This window comes from Ornithodoros turicata, chromosome 1 (genome assembly GCF_037126465.1).
Source record: "Ornithodoros turicata isolate Travis chromosome 1, ASM3712646v1, whole genome shotgun sequence".
Taxonomy (NCBI): domain Eukaryota; kingdom Metazoa; phylum Arthropoda; class Arachnida; order Ixodida; family Argasidae; genus Ornithodoros; species Ornithodoros turicata.
Window position 1 is genome coordinate 9,266,550 of NC_088201.1, and position 14,860 is coordinate 9,281,409.

The window sequence follows — 14,860 nt, forward strand, 5'->3', positions numbered from 1 at the left end:
CTGGGTCTCTTTCCCAGGTTTCAGGTGGTTGAAGACCCTCATGCCTGCTTCAAGCTGTTGCATCTATAAATATACTCTCGTTTCCCTCTTTGGTTAACAATAAGATGTACGAGGGAGCATTGCAGTGGTATTGCACCACCTGTTCAGACACAAATAGAAAATACCCTATCCTCTGACTGGCTGGACTTTGAACGAACAGTGGGAAATATACTTTCCAATACTCCCTGTCACCAATGCATGGCATATCTCCATGTGTCCATATTCCTTGAGTAGAACGGAGGTCCGGACGTGCTGGGTCTCTTTCCCAGGTTTCAGGTGGTTGAAGACCCTCATGCCTGCTTCAAGCTGTTGCATCTATAAATATACTCTCGTTTCCCTCTTTGGTTAACAATAAGATGTACGAGGGAGCATTGCAGTGGTATTGCACCACCTGTTCAGACACAAATAGAAAATACCCTATCCTCTGACTGGCTGGACTTTGAACGAACAGTGGGAAATATACTTTCCAATACTCCCTGTCACCAATGCATGGCATATCTCCATGTGTCCATATTCCTTGAGTAGAACGGAGGTCCGGACGTGCTGGGTCTCTTTCCCAGGTTTCAGGTGGTTGAAGACCCTCATGCCTGCTTCAAGCTGTTGCATCTATAAATATACTCTCGTTTCCCTCTTTGGTTAACAATAAGATGTACGAGGCAATGCATTGCAGTGGTATTGCACCACCTGTTCAGACACAAATAGAAAATACCCTATCCTCTGACTGGCTGGACTTTGAACGAACAGTGGGAAATATACTTTCCAATACTCCCTGTCACCAATGCATTGCATATCTCCATGTGTCCATATTCCTTGAGTAGAACGGAGGTCCGGACGTGCTGGGTCTCTTTCCCAGGTTTCAGGTGGTTGAAGACCCTCATGCCTGCTTCAAGCTGTTGCATCTATAAATATACTCTCGTTTCCCTCTTTGGTTAACAATAAGATATACAAGGCAATGCATTGCAGTGGTATTGCACCACCTGTTCAGACACAAATAGAAAATACCCTATCCTCTGACTGGCTGGACTTTGAACGAACAGTGGGAAATATACTTTCCAATACTCCCTGTCACCCATGCATGGCATATCTCCATGTGTCCATATTCCTTGAGTAGAACGGAGGTCCGGAGGTGCTGGGTCTCTTTCCCAGGTTTCAGGTGGTTGAAGACCCTCATGCCTGCTTCAAGCTGTTGCATCTATAAATATACTCTCGTTTCCCTCTTTGGTTAACAATAAGATATACAAGGCAATGCGTTGCAGTGGTATTGCACCACCTGTTCAGACACAAATAGAAAATACCCTATCCTCTGACTGGCTGGACTTTGAACGAACAGTGGGAAATATACTTTCCAATACTCCCTGTCACCCATGCATGGCATATCTCCATGTGTCCATATCCCTTGAGTAGAACGGAGGTCCGGAGGTGCTGCTGGGTCTCTTTCCCAGGTTTCAGGTGGTTGAAGACCCTCATGCCTGGTTCACGCTGTTGCCTATATAAATGTACTATCGTTTCCCTCTTTGGTTAACAATAAGATATACAAGGCAATGCATTGCAGTGGTATTGCACCACCTGTTCAGACACAAATAGAAAATACCCTATCCTCTGACTGGCTGGACTTTGAACGAACGCTGGGAAATATACTTTCCAATACTCCCTGTCACCCATGCATGGATATCTCCATGTGTCCATATCCCTTGAGTAGAACGGAGGTCCGGAGGTGCTGCTGGGTCTCTTTCCCAGGTTTCAGGTGGTTGAAGATCCTCATGCCTGGTTCAAGCTGTTGCCTCTATAAATGTACTATCGTTTCCCTGTTTGGTTAACAATAAGATATACAAGGCAATGCATTGCAGTGGTATTGCACCACTTGTTCGGACACAAATATAAAATACCCTATCCTCTGACTGGCTGGACTTCAACGAACAGTAGGAAAAATATACTTTCCAATGCTGCCAGTCGTGCATGCATGACATATCTCCATGTGTTGCACCATGTGTCCTATTGCACCGCTTGTTCAGATACAAGCAGGACATATTTCAAAGTTGAGTAGGAAAAGAAAATGCAGTTTCCAATACCATCTGTCTTCCAGGCATGGTATCGCCTTGTCTGGATATCCCTTGAGTACAATGTGCTCTGACCCTTTTCCAAATCCCTACTGGGGCCTGACTCAGTCTATCTGACATTGCTATATGCTTCTATATGCTAGACGATGTAGCCCAGTAGCCATTGCTACAGTAGAAATTGCTAGGAATTTCTAGGCTGTTCTAGAACTTACGCTTAGTGTGCACATATCGCCTTTGACAGTGGCTCGCCTGATATTTTGTTATCAAATCTGTGAGTTTCATAGACGTCATCTTTCATTGCACTTTTGTAATTTGTTAACTGCTTTGACGAGTTTCAACCTAGCCACGACTTGCGCTTACTTTAGACGGGTTGATTGTTCGTTGCGCTTGTGTTTTTTTTCTCTTTAACTTGCGTGTACTAGTCTTGTGGTGTTTTAATAACTACTGTCACAGTTTGATATTTTGTGTTAAATTCCAAACCTTTTATGGCAGTTCTGGTGCCCTGTCCTTGATCGTCTGCTTGTCTGTCGACCGTCTGCTTCGAACTTTGCAGACGGAAATGAAAAAGAAATGTTTGTAGTCTCTTTTTTATTTTTATTTTTTTTTGCGTGGTAACGGTATATACTTTGTATGCTTTGAAGATAAGGGCGCTATTAAAAAAAACCAGTCGAGCGGGATTTTTTTAAAAGCATAGTTTGATATGCTTCCGACAGGTGTAGACACTGGCGCGGCGCGCGCAGTTTCGTTTCGTCTGCTTCGTCTTCTTTCGGCCGTCCCGTATCACAAAATGCGTTGCGCTTTGTGAAGTCGTTGCACTAGCCATTGGTGGCTTCTTTCGTATTCATTCAATTTAAGCACATTGCAACTGACCCAGCCGAAAATAAAAAATGGCTTGGAACACATAAACAACGTGTGTACCTTATGACGGCTCGAGTAAACGAATGCTTACCCTCCAGTTTGGAAGTTCTAATTTATAACTTCGTTTTTGATGTTCTGATCGGTTTAAATTTCATAAGTTCATATGTACGTGTATTTGTAAAGTGTTACGCTATAGACGGCGCGCTACGTACAGTCTGAGGTGCATGTTTGAGCAGCAGCACATCGGGAAAAATAAAGTGTCCACTATTACCTGTCTTCCATGCATGGTATATCCATGTCTTCATGTTCCTTGAGTAAAATGGCGATCCTCTTTGCCTTTTTCCAAATCCCAGGACCCAGGTCCGGGATCCAGGCCCCTCTCACTCTGTCTCCTTTTGGAGACATAAACGCCGGTCACTACGGGATTGTACACGCTTAGTGCGCGCAGATCGGCTTCGACATTTACGTTGCTCGCCTGATGTCTCGTTATGAAACCCGTGCGTTTCAAAGATTTCACTTTTACTGTTGTAACTGGTTAATTGCTTCTACGAGTTTCGACCTGGCCTCCATTTGCGCTTGCTTCAGTGGGATGCAGCATTTGTCGTGCTTGTGTTGTTGTTCATGGTCAGCTGGTCGAGAATATACAGAACTTGAACTTATATCTGCCATGCCTGAGAAATTTCCGTTACTACGGCTGTGGTTTTATATTTTGTTCGACATTCCAAACCTTTTGTGGCATTCATGACACCTGCTCCGTCATTGTTCGTCTGCTTGTCTGTCGTCGTCTGCTTCTAAAGTCAATGCAGAAAAAGAGAAAAACAAAAGTTGTTGTCACGTTTGTGTGTGTGTGTGTTTTCTTTGAAGGTGGGAGTGGTATGGAAACCTTACCACGTTCGTCGAATTATTTTTCTTTCTCTTTAAGTGTAGTGCAATGCACTTCCGATAGAGGGCGACACGGGCGCGGCGCGCGCAGTTTTCGTTTGCTTGAAAAAACGGCTAGGAAGCAAGCGAGCTGGTGAAGAACTGAAGATGATGCATAATGTAAAACCCCGAGACTAGGGAACACGAAAGGACAGACACAAACACGAAGTCTTCGTGTTTGTGTCTGTCCTTTCGTGCTGCATCATTCGTTTGCTTGCTTTTTTTTTTTTTTAAGTGGTTCCATATCAGGCTGCTTGTACAAGTTACTCAACGAAGTATTTAAGTTAAGTTGCCGAGTGCCATGCAAAAAAGTAATTGAAAGTAATTGAGTGGAGCACTAAAAGACACCTCAGACACTCTTTGTGCCACAAAATATACGAGTAGAAATGTGAGTGGTGTAGCGTACAACCAAAAGAGACTAACTTTGTCTTAACTTAATAATATAATTTTATTTGTGCCCACGAGCAGCCATGAGAGCCTTAGTGTTGGCGCACATCACGACATATTACAAAACACATCATAAACAAACCTACGTAAACATATCATACAATACACACAAAAGAAAAGCATTAAAAGAAAACATACATTGACATGAATCAAAAAGAGCACTCAGAAATAGAGCGGTGTACAATATGAAACAACGCTCGATATATAATTATGCATATTGCATAACGCATATAATTACATAGAATTGAGAATCATAAAAAGAGAGAAGTAACCTCACACGTGAAGGACACACTGGAGGTAGAGAAAAGAGCTCGAGCTTGAGCTTCCTATTTAAAAGCAAATGATCAAGCGGAGTATCTTGGCATAAGAAACGAGCACAGGTTACTGCCATATAGTATTGTAAGATTCCAAGTTACTCCTAAGGGTATTAGTAACCTGTTGCTGTCTTGTGAAATCGATGCACTAGCCACGGCCCCTCAATCGTTCCTGTGCTCCGCTGTGCACGAGCGGAGAGAGGGACTTGAGCGGGGGCGATCAACGTGCTATTGGTTACAAATAATTAACATAATCATAATACTTATTTTTCATATGTAGTACTTTGTTTAATTATAGCGCATTATATCCGGCTGTACCGAAAATAAAACTAAGCTTGTAACACGTGTACTTCACGGCAGTACGATGCCGGCTATGAGAGACTCGCGGGCTCATGTCCCGCGGCTGCTCTGGCTCCAGATCAGAGGAACTGTTCGGGGGCTGAACGCATTAAAATACGTTCACTCGTTGTCTCCATTCTGTAGCACGGTACAGAAGAAAAGTACGGTAGGGATCCATAGAGGTGACAGCTAAAACCAGGTATGAGGGCCTTTGACGTGTGGAAGATTAACACAATGCCTCCAAAAGAACTTCTCAACCCAGGCAACTCGTCCTTCTCGATGTAGGTGAAACACGGAGACACCTTGGGTGGAAGACAGGTGGTATTATAAGGTATATTGTTCCAAAGGTGGAACCAAGGATTTTCCGGTTCTACCTTTGTTCCCGGACAATTATAAATTTCAAACTTTCCACACAGGTACCGGTAGCGTAGCCGGGGGAGGGAGGAGCCAAACCCCCTCCCCTCGAAATCCTACCCTTGGTAGTACATTTGGGGGAGGGAAACGAGGGTGAAATCCTCCTCCCCCATGTAAAGTCCCCATAGAACCCCTTCCGAAATATTTTTCTGGCTACGCTGCTGATAGGTATTGAAAATTTGTTCCTGGGGTTGGCCTAGGGATACCCCAAACGTCCCACAATGCCTTAAGACCTCAGGCTCTGGTAACCCCAGAAACAAATTTTGAATCCTCAGACAGCACTATCGCACATTTGTATTGCTCTGGTCCTGCCTGTGAGCAGTTCCTCTGATTATTTGCGGGACACCCCGCGACATTTGACATTGCCCCCAGAATATGTTGAGGTGACGCCAGGTACTTTGCGGTAAGACCCCAAGGTTCCTAGGGTAACACGAGAAAGTCCTGGGTAAACCATGGAACATTCGGTAACCAAGTGGTTTCCTATGGTATCCCCAGAACGTCTTAGGGCAACCCAGGACCCCAGGGCGTCTTCGGGTAGCCCTAGGGCGTCTTGGCGCAACCCTAGAGTGTGTTGGGGTAACCCTAGGAGTTGCTGGGGTTACCTCAGTAGAACCTCAGAATATCTGAGGTTCTACTACCCCAAGGTACAACTACCTCAAGATTTTTTGAAGTTACCTTAGACTTTACGTATATACGTATACTCCAAAGTCGCTTCTGTGGGAGCTTTAAAGCATCAACACGCCCATGACGCCATAGCCAATGCTCTTGCTCGCAATGGTGTGAAAACACACCAATGCTTAATGTGGTGGTTACAGGCACTTGAACCGTAATGTTTATGTTATTTCTCAGCATTGTCTCGGGGCACGTCTGGAAACACCCGGAGATTCACGAGTTCCCGTAGAATTCGACGCGGTATCGTACAGTAAGCATAACTGTTAACTGAACGTCGTGGAATGGAATCATATAGCGTGTAAGAGTATTCGGTTGCATTCCCTTAGACGTTTGGGACTCACGGGCTCATTTATAATGTAAAAACTGATGGCCCCCAAAAATATGGTTTCTAAAAAGACGGCTAGGAGAAAGCTTTAATTGGATTATATCGATTTCGTCCAAAGCTTGGTATCCTCGCTTTAGCTGGTACACTGTAAACTGAAAAACACCCTTATGGGTGTAAATGGCTTGTCCTATAACTGACACCTCTTTTTACACCATATGGTCTTAGAACACCCTTTTCAGAGGGTGTATTCTGTGTAAGACACTCTTTGAAAGGGTGCTTTTCCTTGAAAATGCTTTCTTTTGCACCCTTTAAACACCCTTCTAGGAGGGTGTAAAGTTGTTAAACACCCTCCTAAAAGGGTGTTTAAAGGGTGCAAAAGAAGGCATTTTCAAGGAAAAGCACCCTTTCAAAGGGTGTCTTACACAGAATACACCCTCTGAAAAGGGTGTTCTAAGACCATATGGTGTAAAAAGAGGTGTTAGTTATAGGACAAGCCATTTACACCCATAAGGGTGTTTTTCAGTGTACAGTGTAGCCTCATCACAGTCGTATACTGTATACGGTCGCCATCGTCATGGGAATGCCCTGGGTCAACATCTGTCGGATGAGACATGGAGATGAGAGGCGAAGGCTCGTGATGACAGTTGGGTGCTGTGTTCTCAACTGCAGGGTGCTCCACAGTAGTCGATATGCATTGAACTCCAGGTGTGTTTCCGGAAATTGCCGCCACCGGGGCTTTGTCCGTTCGGTCGCTTCGCTAAGTGGCGAAACGAATAACATGCAACGCTTGGGTAACTCTCATGTGGAAGTCCACTGCAGTACGAATGATGTTTTATTTCATAATGAGCTAGTGGGATGTGCTTTGTCCTTAACAGTCGTTTACGGGAACGGGAAAACGCCGAAAGGTGTAATGATGGTGATGATCTATAGAGCTATAGAGACGTTCTTAAACGTGAAGATATTTGAATGGACGTAAGTTCTTTTGTTTTTCGTTTTTTCTTGGTGTTCATTAAAATTAATTTGAGAAACTGCCAAATGTAATAGACTATCAAGAAACTTAGTTCTTGTTTTGTGTACTGAATTCTTTAATTTCATCCTCCGTCGTTGTTGCGCCATTAAGCATCCATCCAATCAATCAATCAGTCTTAATTTCAAGGACAGCATTTTCAGCAACATGATCTCAAAACAGTACTCCGCTTCCTTCTATTCTGGAAACTTCTTGATAAAAGGTAAATATCTACCTTTTCAGAAATGCCTTGTGAAATAAAAAGGAGACAAGAAGTAGAAAATTTGCCTAGAATGCTACGGTTTTCACGTGATAGGAGCTAACTGCGCCCCAAATTTACTGTGGGTTTCACCACGTATTGTTAGCACGTGCACACATTTACTACAAAATAACTATCGTCTTCCATCGCGTTCAACATATCGACTCTAAGCAGTGGAGTGTTCTGAAGTACCCCCCACGAAAAAAAAAAAAAAAAAAAGAGAAGAAGAAAGGAAACGGAAAGAAGAGCCACGTGGCTGTCTATCGTATTTCGAGCAAGGGGCGACGAAAAAGCTCACGATTCGACCACCCAGAATGTACAACCCTATAGGCACTATTGTGCCGCTGGCAGTGGTTTTCGGGAGATCCACTCGTCATCCATCCATACACCGACAAAGATCCTTGCATCACTTTATCACGTCCATTTCCCAGGCTGCTAAAGTCGTCGCCAGCCGTGCATGCTTCTTTGCACAGTTTTGTTGCACAAAACAGCCCTGCAGGTATAGGCATATACTGTTCTGTCATTCATCGTCGCGTGCCTGTTATTTTAGTTATGGCGGGCTAGAAGGACTGGTGTGCAAGCGCCCACTGCAAGACCGCCCATCACAGTACACATCGATACTAACTCACTTAATTGATACGCCGCATATTTTTTTATGTGTAAAAAGCCGTGCGGCAGTCTAAAGTTTCTATTTGTGTGCTTCACCAGTCGTGCAAATGATGTTCGCACATTACCGTTTCTGCTTATGTTTGCCATATACATGTTGAAGGAAACACGATTTGTCTTTGAGAGTGCATTTGTCGCAGCTGCCAAGACCGACAGCACGTGCGTGTAAGACAGCTATGAGCACGCGCACGCTTCGCTTTTATTTATTTTGTATTTTCGGTAGATTCCATCTATTTTTCTCATGCGCTGCACTCCGGAGCGCGCTCAGATGCTGTTCACATACCCTATCACGTGAGGGTGAGGGCGCCGTAAACGACAGCGCAAGCAGCACGTGGTAGCCACCTGTCGGCAGGCCCATCGTCCCGACCCGACTTCATCCTTCGCTCAGCACACCATTCATTCTAGCCCGCCATATTTTAGTGGCGCATTCTATGGCCGTTTTTAACTTGATGCAGATTCAGATTTCTTCCTCGTCAATCAAGCTGTGCACTTTGCGGTGTAACTCTGGTCTCGGTATTCACAGTGCGAGACGCACTCGGAAAATGGAAGTCATCCATACGCAAGACAGATATCAAGGTGGAGAACCGCAACGCTAATGTCACTGAAGTGTCTCTGGTTATCCTGCTCCGCGTACAGTATAGCTTGCACGCATCGAGACACCCCTCGAATGGCTTCGCTGGGAAACGAGGCGCTGGTGATATTTAAAATGGATCATGGAGCGAGCCGTGTGACCCGAATATAGCTGTCGAGCCGTAAAAATATTCCGCGTTTCGAAAGTGACTAAAAAAAGTACTCAGAAGTCGAAATGAATGAAGAACATCGTGGAGTGCAACGATCTGTCGGAGGTGTTGAGCAGGGACGATGGAAAGAGTGGCACACTCACCTTGGCAACTCGATCATATATATGTAAGATGCGTGTCTTTTGTTTCGCGGTATGCTCTAGGTCAAGCATTGGATATGAAGTCCAGATATCAAAGGCGTGTGCGCACAGAAATCGCACGGTTCTCAAGTATAGATCTGTGCTTGTGCAGGGGGAAGAGATTATACCTGATTGCATTTTGTTGCTCTAACGGCTACAGCGCAGGAACAAAGAAGGAAAGAAGAACATTAGGTTTCTAACAATTAGTACCCTCAAAACTTAACTGCTGCTTGAAAATTGCAACGACGCTTTTTCATTTTTTCTTTTTTTATCAAATCTCCGTCCGTGTATAAATGGTCCAACGCTCGCTTTCCACTCCGATGCCGTGCAGTGTACGCGCGGATTCAAATCCCCGCACCGGCTGCACTGTCTGAAGTTTTCCGGCAGACTTTCCAGACGAATGTCCCCATGAGGTTGGCCCAGGACGCATACTAACCCCCTCTGTCCTCCCCTCCTTCCTGCTGTCCTCCCTCCACCTGTCCAAGTCTGTACGCCGCTCATCGCCACAGTTGCTTCGCGGCGGTAACACGGAACTATTCGAAAAGCATTTTTTATCAATTATCTTATTTTAATTATACATTTATATATAACTCCATTAATTATATATCTTATATTAATATACTAATATTAATTAGATCTAATTATTATTTTTCATTCTTGAAACCAACCCCTTCTGCTCCGCTTTTCTTTCACTTTTTTCTTTTTTTTTTTTTTTACAATGTTATCAAGGACATTCGTGAGTATAACTAGACTTCTGCCGATACGCCGATAAATTTTCTAGCTGTTCGGATTTAACCGAAAAGCTCCGATTTGGAGGGCTCTAGTAACCGAGAACTCAGCAACGAAAGCCACTTCTAGATGGCTGGTTGATTTGGTTCCAAGTGAGCTGCTCATTCTTTCCGTATGTCGTTTGAGAGCCGGCGAAGAAGAAAAAAACACCCCAAAACTCCGAATTTCCAGGAAGTATAGTACACTCCGAAAAACCGCCTCAAAAGATGTAAAAGAAGTAAACTGTACACAGAAGTTGAAGCTCTCTAAAAATAATTTTTGAACGCAATTTCATCGCATTTCTTGCGTGGAAAGTTCTGCGAACATATCTCATCTGCGATGCCTGCTGGTGTGAGCAATTTGGCCAGCCGCCTTCTTGAGAACGGGGATATCGCTCATGACGGGCAATGATGAAACACCTACGCCGTTTTCGGTAAGATGGGTGTGTGCGCCCTGCTTGGGTTGCCTACGGTTGGACGGGAAAATCTGCGGAAAAGGATATGTATTGGTCTCGTAAATATGTAATGGTGCTCCTTCTACATATACGAACTCGCAAGATGAATCATCGCGTCTCCAAATGTGGGACGGTATTTCGTAACAGTAAGCTATGAACTAGTCGTAAAAGAAAAGTTGCGACTGCCGAAAATAGGAACCCTACGTACTCGAGCCTGTAGGGAGTTTGTTGCTTCGAAACAGTGGGATGCGCTTGGAAAGTACGTATAAGACAAACGTTTTGTTCGTCGCTACGTAGGAAAGTAATTGAAATGTGTAATTGCTTAGCAAGCTTCGCACGTAGATACTTGTCTGCGAGGAGGGAGAGTGGCTGTTCCACATGAAAATCTAGTTTGCGCACTTCAATATATCAACTGTTTTGTACTCTTCGTGGGAATGTACCCAGATCGCGCGCGCGTTGGGGTTTCGTGACCTCTCCCTCTAAAATTTCATGCGCAACATTACAAATTGTCAATTAATGCCTAATACACTTGAAATTTGATGCCGTGGTGGGTCAGTGTTATCATAGACCTTTAGGTTACCGTTAATGCAATGTCGCGGCGCGCGTTCGATCTGTTGTATGCCAGAAAACAGAAAACCTATGTGTAAAAGTGCCATTCTGCGGGCCCGCAAATGGTGTTTCATCTTTTCACTTTTTCCACTTTTGGGGGGCCTGTTGGTACACGGCTGAATTAAAACTTGAAAGAAACAAGCAAGTCACTTCTCAGGATCTACATCTGCAGAAGAAATGAAGTATGAATGAATCTGTGAAGAAATGAAGTATCTGGAAGGCATATGTCGAACCTGAGAAGTGACTTGTTTGTTTCTCCTTTTCCCTTCAGCAATTCCTTTTAAAGAGTGCTACAAATAAATCAAGCAAGTGTCGTCTCGTGTGTTCGCCCGCGTTTCGTGCTCCAGTTTTAATTCAGTTTCTTTGTTAGCTTTCTGGTTTCTTTTTGAGGCAACAGCTTCATAGCTGCAGATCAGTAACGGAGTCAGGAAACGTGCATGCTAGCGCAGGGACACAGGAAAGGGTGTGTATGTAGGTGGAAATCGCAGGACCTGGTTCCCGTCCTGACGCAGATACGAAACTGAAGGAAACGATGTATACGGGACTGCGACACCTATACATTTCTTTCGTTTCTTTGCAGAATGGATTCGAAGATTTATCTGCAGCAATCACGTCCAAACATCTGGATGGCAAAGGCCTGTTGGTAAGTGATCCTCAGAACATCACGGCTTTTTTTTTTTTTCCTACTGTATATGAACCACAGTGCGTGCCACGATTTATGCACAACGTTCTTATCAGGAGCTGCTCAACTGCTTTCACCATATGTGTCAATATAGAACTCGTATTTTTGGCATCTACCTAGCGCCATCCCGAGCCAGTTTCGCGCCTTCCGAGGTTATCGGTTAATAGAATATAAGGTGAATGTTCGGTCGTTGCAGGATATGCAAGTGGATGCGATTCTGACCATCTTTTCTGAAGCCCGACTCAGTCGACGAAAGTAAGTTGAACTTCTCGCACGCCGACAGTCTTCGTGTACTAGTTCCTGCTTTTTGCTTCGTCTTCTTCTTCTTTTTGACGCGCACTGAACTGCGCTTTACCTACGATGTACTTTCCAGAGGCGTAACGCCCGGAGATCCGTTCTCTCATTTGCACTAGGTCAGAGGCCTAGATAGCTGAATGTAAATATATATCCTCGTTCTTCGGGCTGTGTGTGTTGGATACCTCATACGGATCTGACCTTTTCGACCGTTGAATCAGCTACTTTCTCTATATTAGGTATTCGTGCAGGATATCTCCGATCATGAGAGCGCGTGCTTCCGCGTTTAGTTTCAGTGTCATCGTAAAATAGATTTGATCTTTATTCATCATTTTGAAAACCGTCTTCAGAAAGGATACCGTAAATGATGTTCATGATTATGGTCATACGCGGTGCTCGCCCTGTATGTTCCCACGTCCAGTGTTCCCAATGTTCCCCGTATGTTCCCACGTCCAATCAGCACACGAGACCCCCTCCTAATATTTCGAACGTTCTGATGTTTCGAACGTTTCGAGTAGCATCCCCTTGTGCAAACACACTTGTCTTGCCATTGTAGTCGTGTACCAAATCTGTTCGCAAAGCTTGCGAGTACCCAGCTCTGAACCCGAGTACCCTCGATGTTCTGAAACATCATTTGTTCGTTGCATTTGTCCACACTCCAGGCTGTTAAACGCGTGCGCGTGAGAACTTTGTCTTACTCCGTTTTGGTAATCACGCTGCAGCATGGGGGCCCCCCCATAAAATGCTCGCTTCGTGGGTGGGGTCCGATTATCGCTTTATCGGACACGGCAATCTTCAGCCTAGGCTATGGAAGTCGTCCAAGGCCGGGCCGAGCCATTTCTCGCCCCATTATTCGCGTCGCGCGTGCGTGTCGAAGATATTTGCTGGCCATTTTGTTAATGCTATACCCTACGTGTATGCATAACCACCCGACGCTCGATTGCACGTCGAGCTATAGACTTGGCAACCTCCATCGTCGCCACTATTAAAAGGTCAATCTGGGACAGTCTGATTTACACGCAGACGGTTCAATGCAAATACGTCCTAGTTGTTGGGCCCTGGAATGTGGGTTGTTAGCGCGCTTGTTTAAATTAAGCGCATTTTCTTAGCAGAGGACATTGTCCAGAAGATTGATGAGAGTCGCTTTTGTGATATGCTAATTTTTGTAAGTAGATTTTATTTATTTTTTACCCGGCGGTCTTTATGGTCTGCGTGAAGTAGTGTGTTTTTAAGAAGCAATTATTTATTTATTCGTTTGCATTTATTTTCTGTGCTCACCTGAGGCTCCTCTTGGGATTGGGCCTATGAGCGGTGATGCACATAGTCATACAGTTTGCTAAAATGAACATCATAAATTCAAAAAAAAATGGACAAAATCTGAACACACTGATATTATAGTAAAATCACATCGCAAGCATATGTCTTCAAAACACTGAAAATTTGAAAATTTTCAAAGTTCGACAAACTGTCATTGTAGAAGGCCTGGATGCGTGATGCCGGTGTCATGTGATGTCACTAAACGAATGATAACATAACCTGTTTTTTTTATTCCTTTAATCATTCATACTGCAGACCCAGTTGTGGGTCCTAGCAGGTGTGGACATTCTTATTCTGTTGTACAGCTCCCGTCAACCTTAGTAATAACACTGGAAAAAATGATGTCTCATTTCCGAGCGCGATAACAGCCACCCTGGGGGAATGTTAGGTGAACAAAATCCTTGAACTAATTAACTAACAGAAACTAAAAGAAATTCAACTAACAGACTAATTACTAAACTAATTTACTAAATTCACTAAATTACTAAACTAACAGAATAATTTTGTTCAATTAAAATTTCCTCACGGCCCCAAGGTAATCTCGCTCGGGAGCGAGACCATATTTTTTCCATTGTTATTATTAAGGTTGACGTGAGCTGTACCTGCCTCTTCTTGAAAATTGAAAATTCACCACAGTTAGGATATGGGGGCAATCGATATAGCCATTTTCTGCTCTATGAAGCAACAGCATATCATTTGCGTGTCTCCCATTCCTAAATGTTGGTATCTCTAGCACTTCAAGGAGTACGTCTCTTATAGTTATGCTCTTTCCTGCTATGCACGTCACACATATTTTGAATTTATGAATCATGGTATACTTTGGAACGAATTTGATGTCAGTTGCTATTACTGACGCTACAACCTGTTCGCTTCAATTTAATTTTGTGTTGACACAACGAAGCAATTCGGATCACATATTCGATGTACTGATATGAGAGCGCTGGTAGGACAACGGTTTGGTCTGTTTGGTGTTTGCACTTCACTGGAAGTTGTCTCTTACTATCAAACTCACGAAACACCGCAAACAGTATACGGGTGCTTTTTTGTTTATTATCTTTTACAGATTTTTTATAACTATGAGAGCAGCATAGATGGTGTATTTGTGTGTATGGGGGGGGGGGGGGAGTTGCAGGTGTATTCTACGGCCAGGCGGTCATCCTCTCGAAGAAAGTGTGCAACTACAAGTTGGCTCATTGACGGTCCAGGACGCATACTACTCCCCCTCTCCCACTCCTTCCTGCTGTCCTCTCTCCATCTGTCCACGTCTGTACGCCGCTCATAGCCGCAGTTGCTTCGAGGCGGTAACACGGAATTCGAAAATAATAATAAAGTTGGCTAATTACCTAAAATTCAGTAATTTACTTTTTAATTAGGGGCTTCGGGCAAAACCGAGATAGCAGATTGAGAGACCATCCTAGTTGCAAGCCATTTCACGTTTTAAAAATCCTGAAACACGCACGTGCATTAAAATATCTAGCCCCGAATTTTGGTACGCAAATG

The 14,860-nt window shown here is 44.1% G+C and overlaps 1 protein-coding gene across 1 annotated transcript in view; it reads left to right on the plus strand.

Annotated features, from left to right (window-relative positions):
- LOC135377434 (lymphocyte cytosolic protein 2-like) overlaps positions 1–14,860 on the plus strand; it is a 135,290-nt gene that overhangs the window by 17,011 nt on the left and 103,419 nt on the right. The window contains exons 2-3 of the mRNA XM_064609835.1: positions 11,648–11,710; positions 11,946–12,004. Of these exons, the coding sequence (XP_064465905.1) occupies positions 11,648–11,710; positions 11,946–12,004 (122 nt within the window). The remainder of the gene's footprint in view (positions 1–11,647; positions 11,711–11,945; positions 12,005–14,860) is intronic.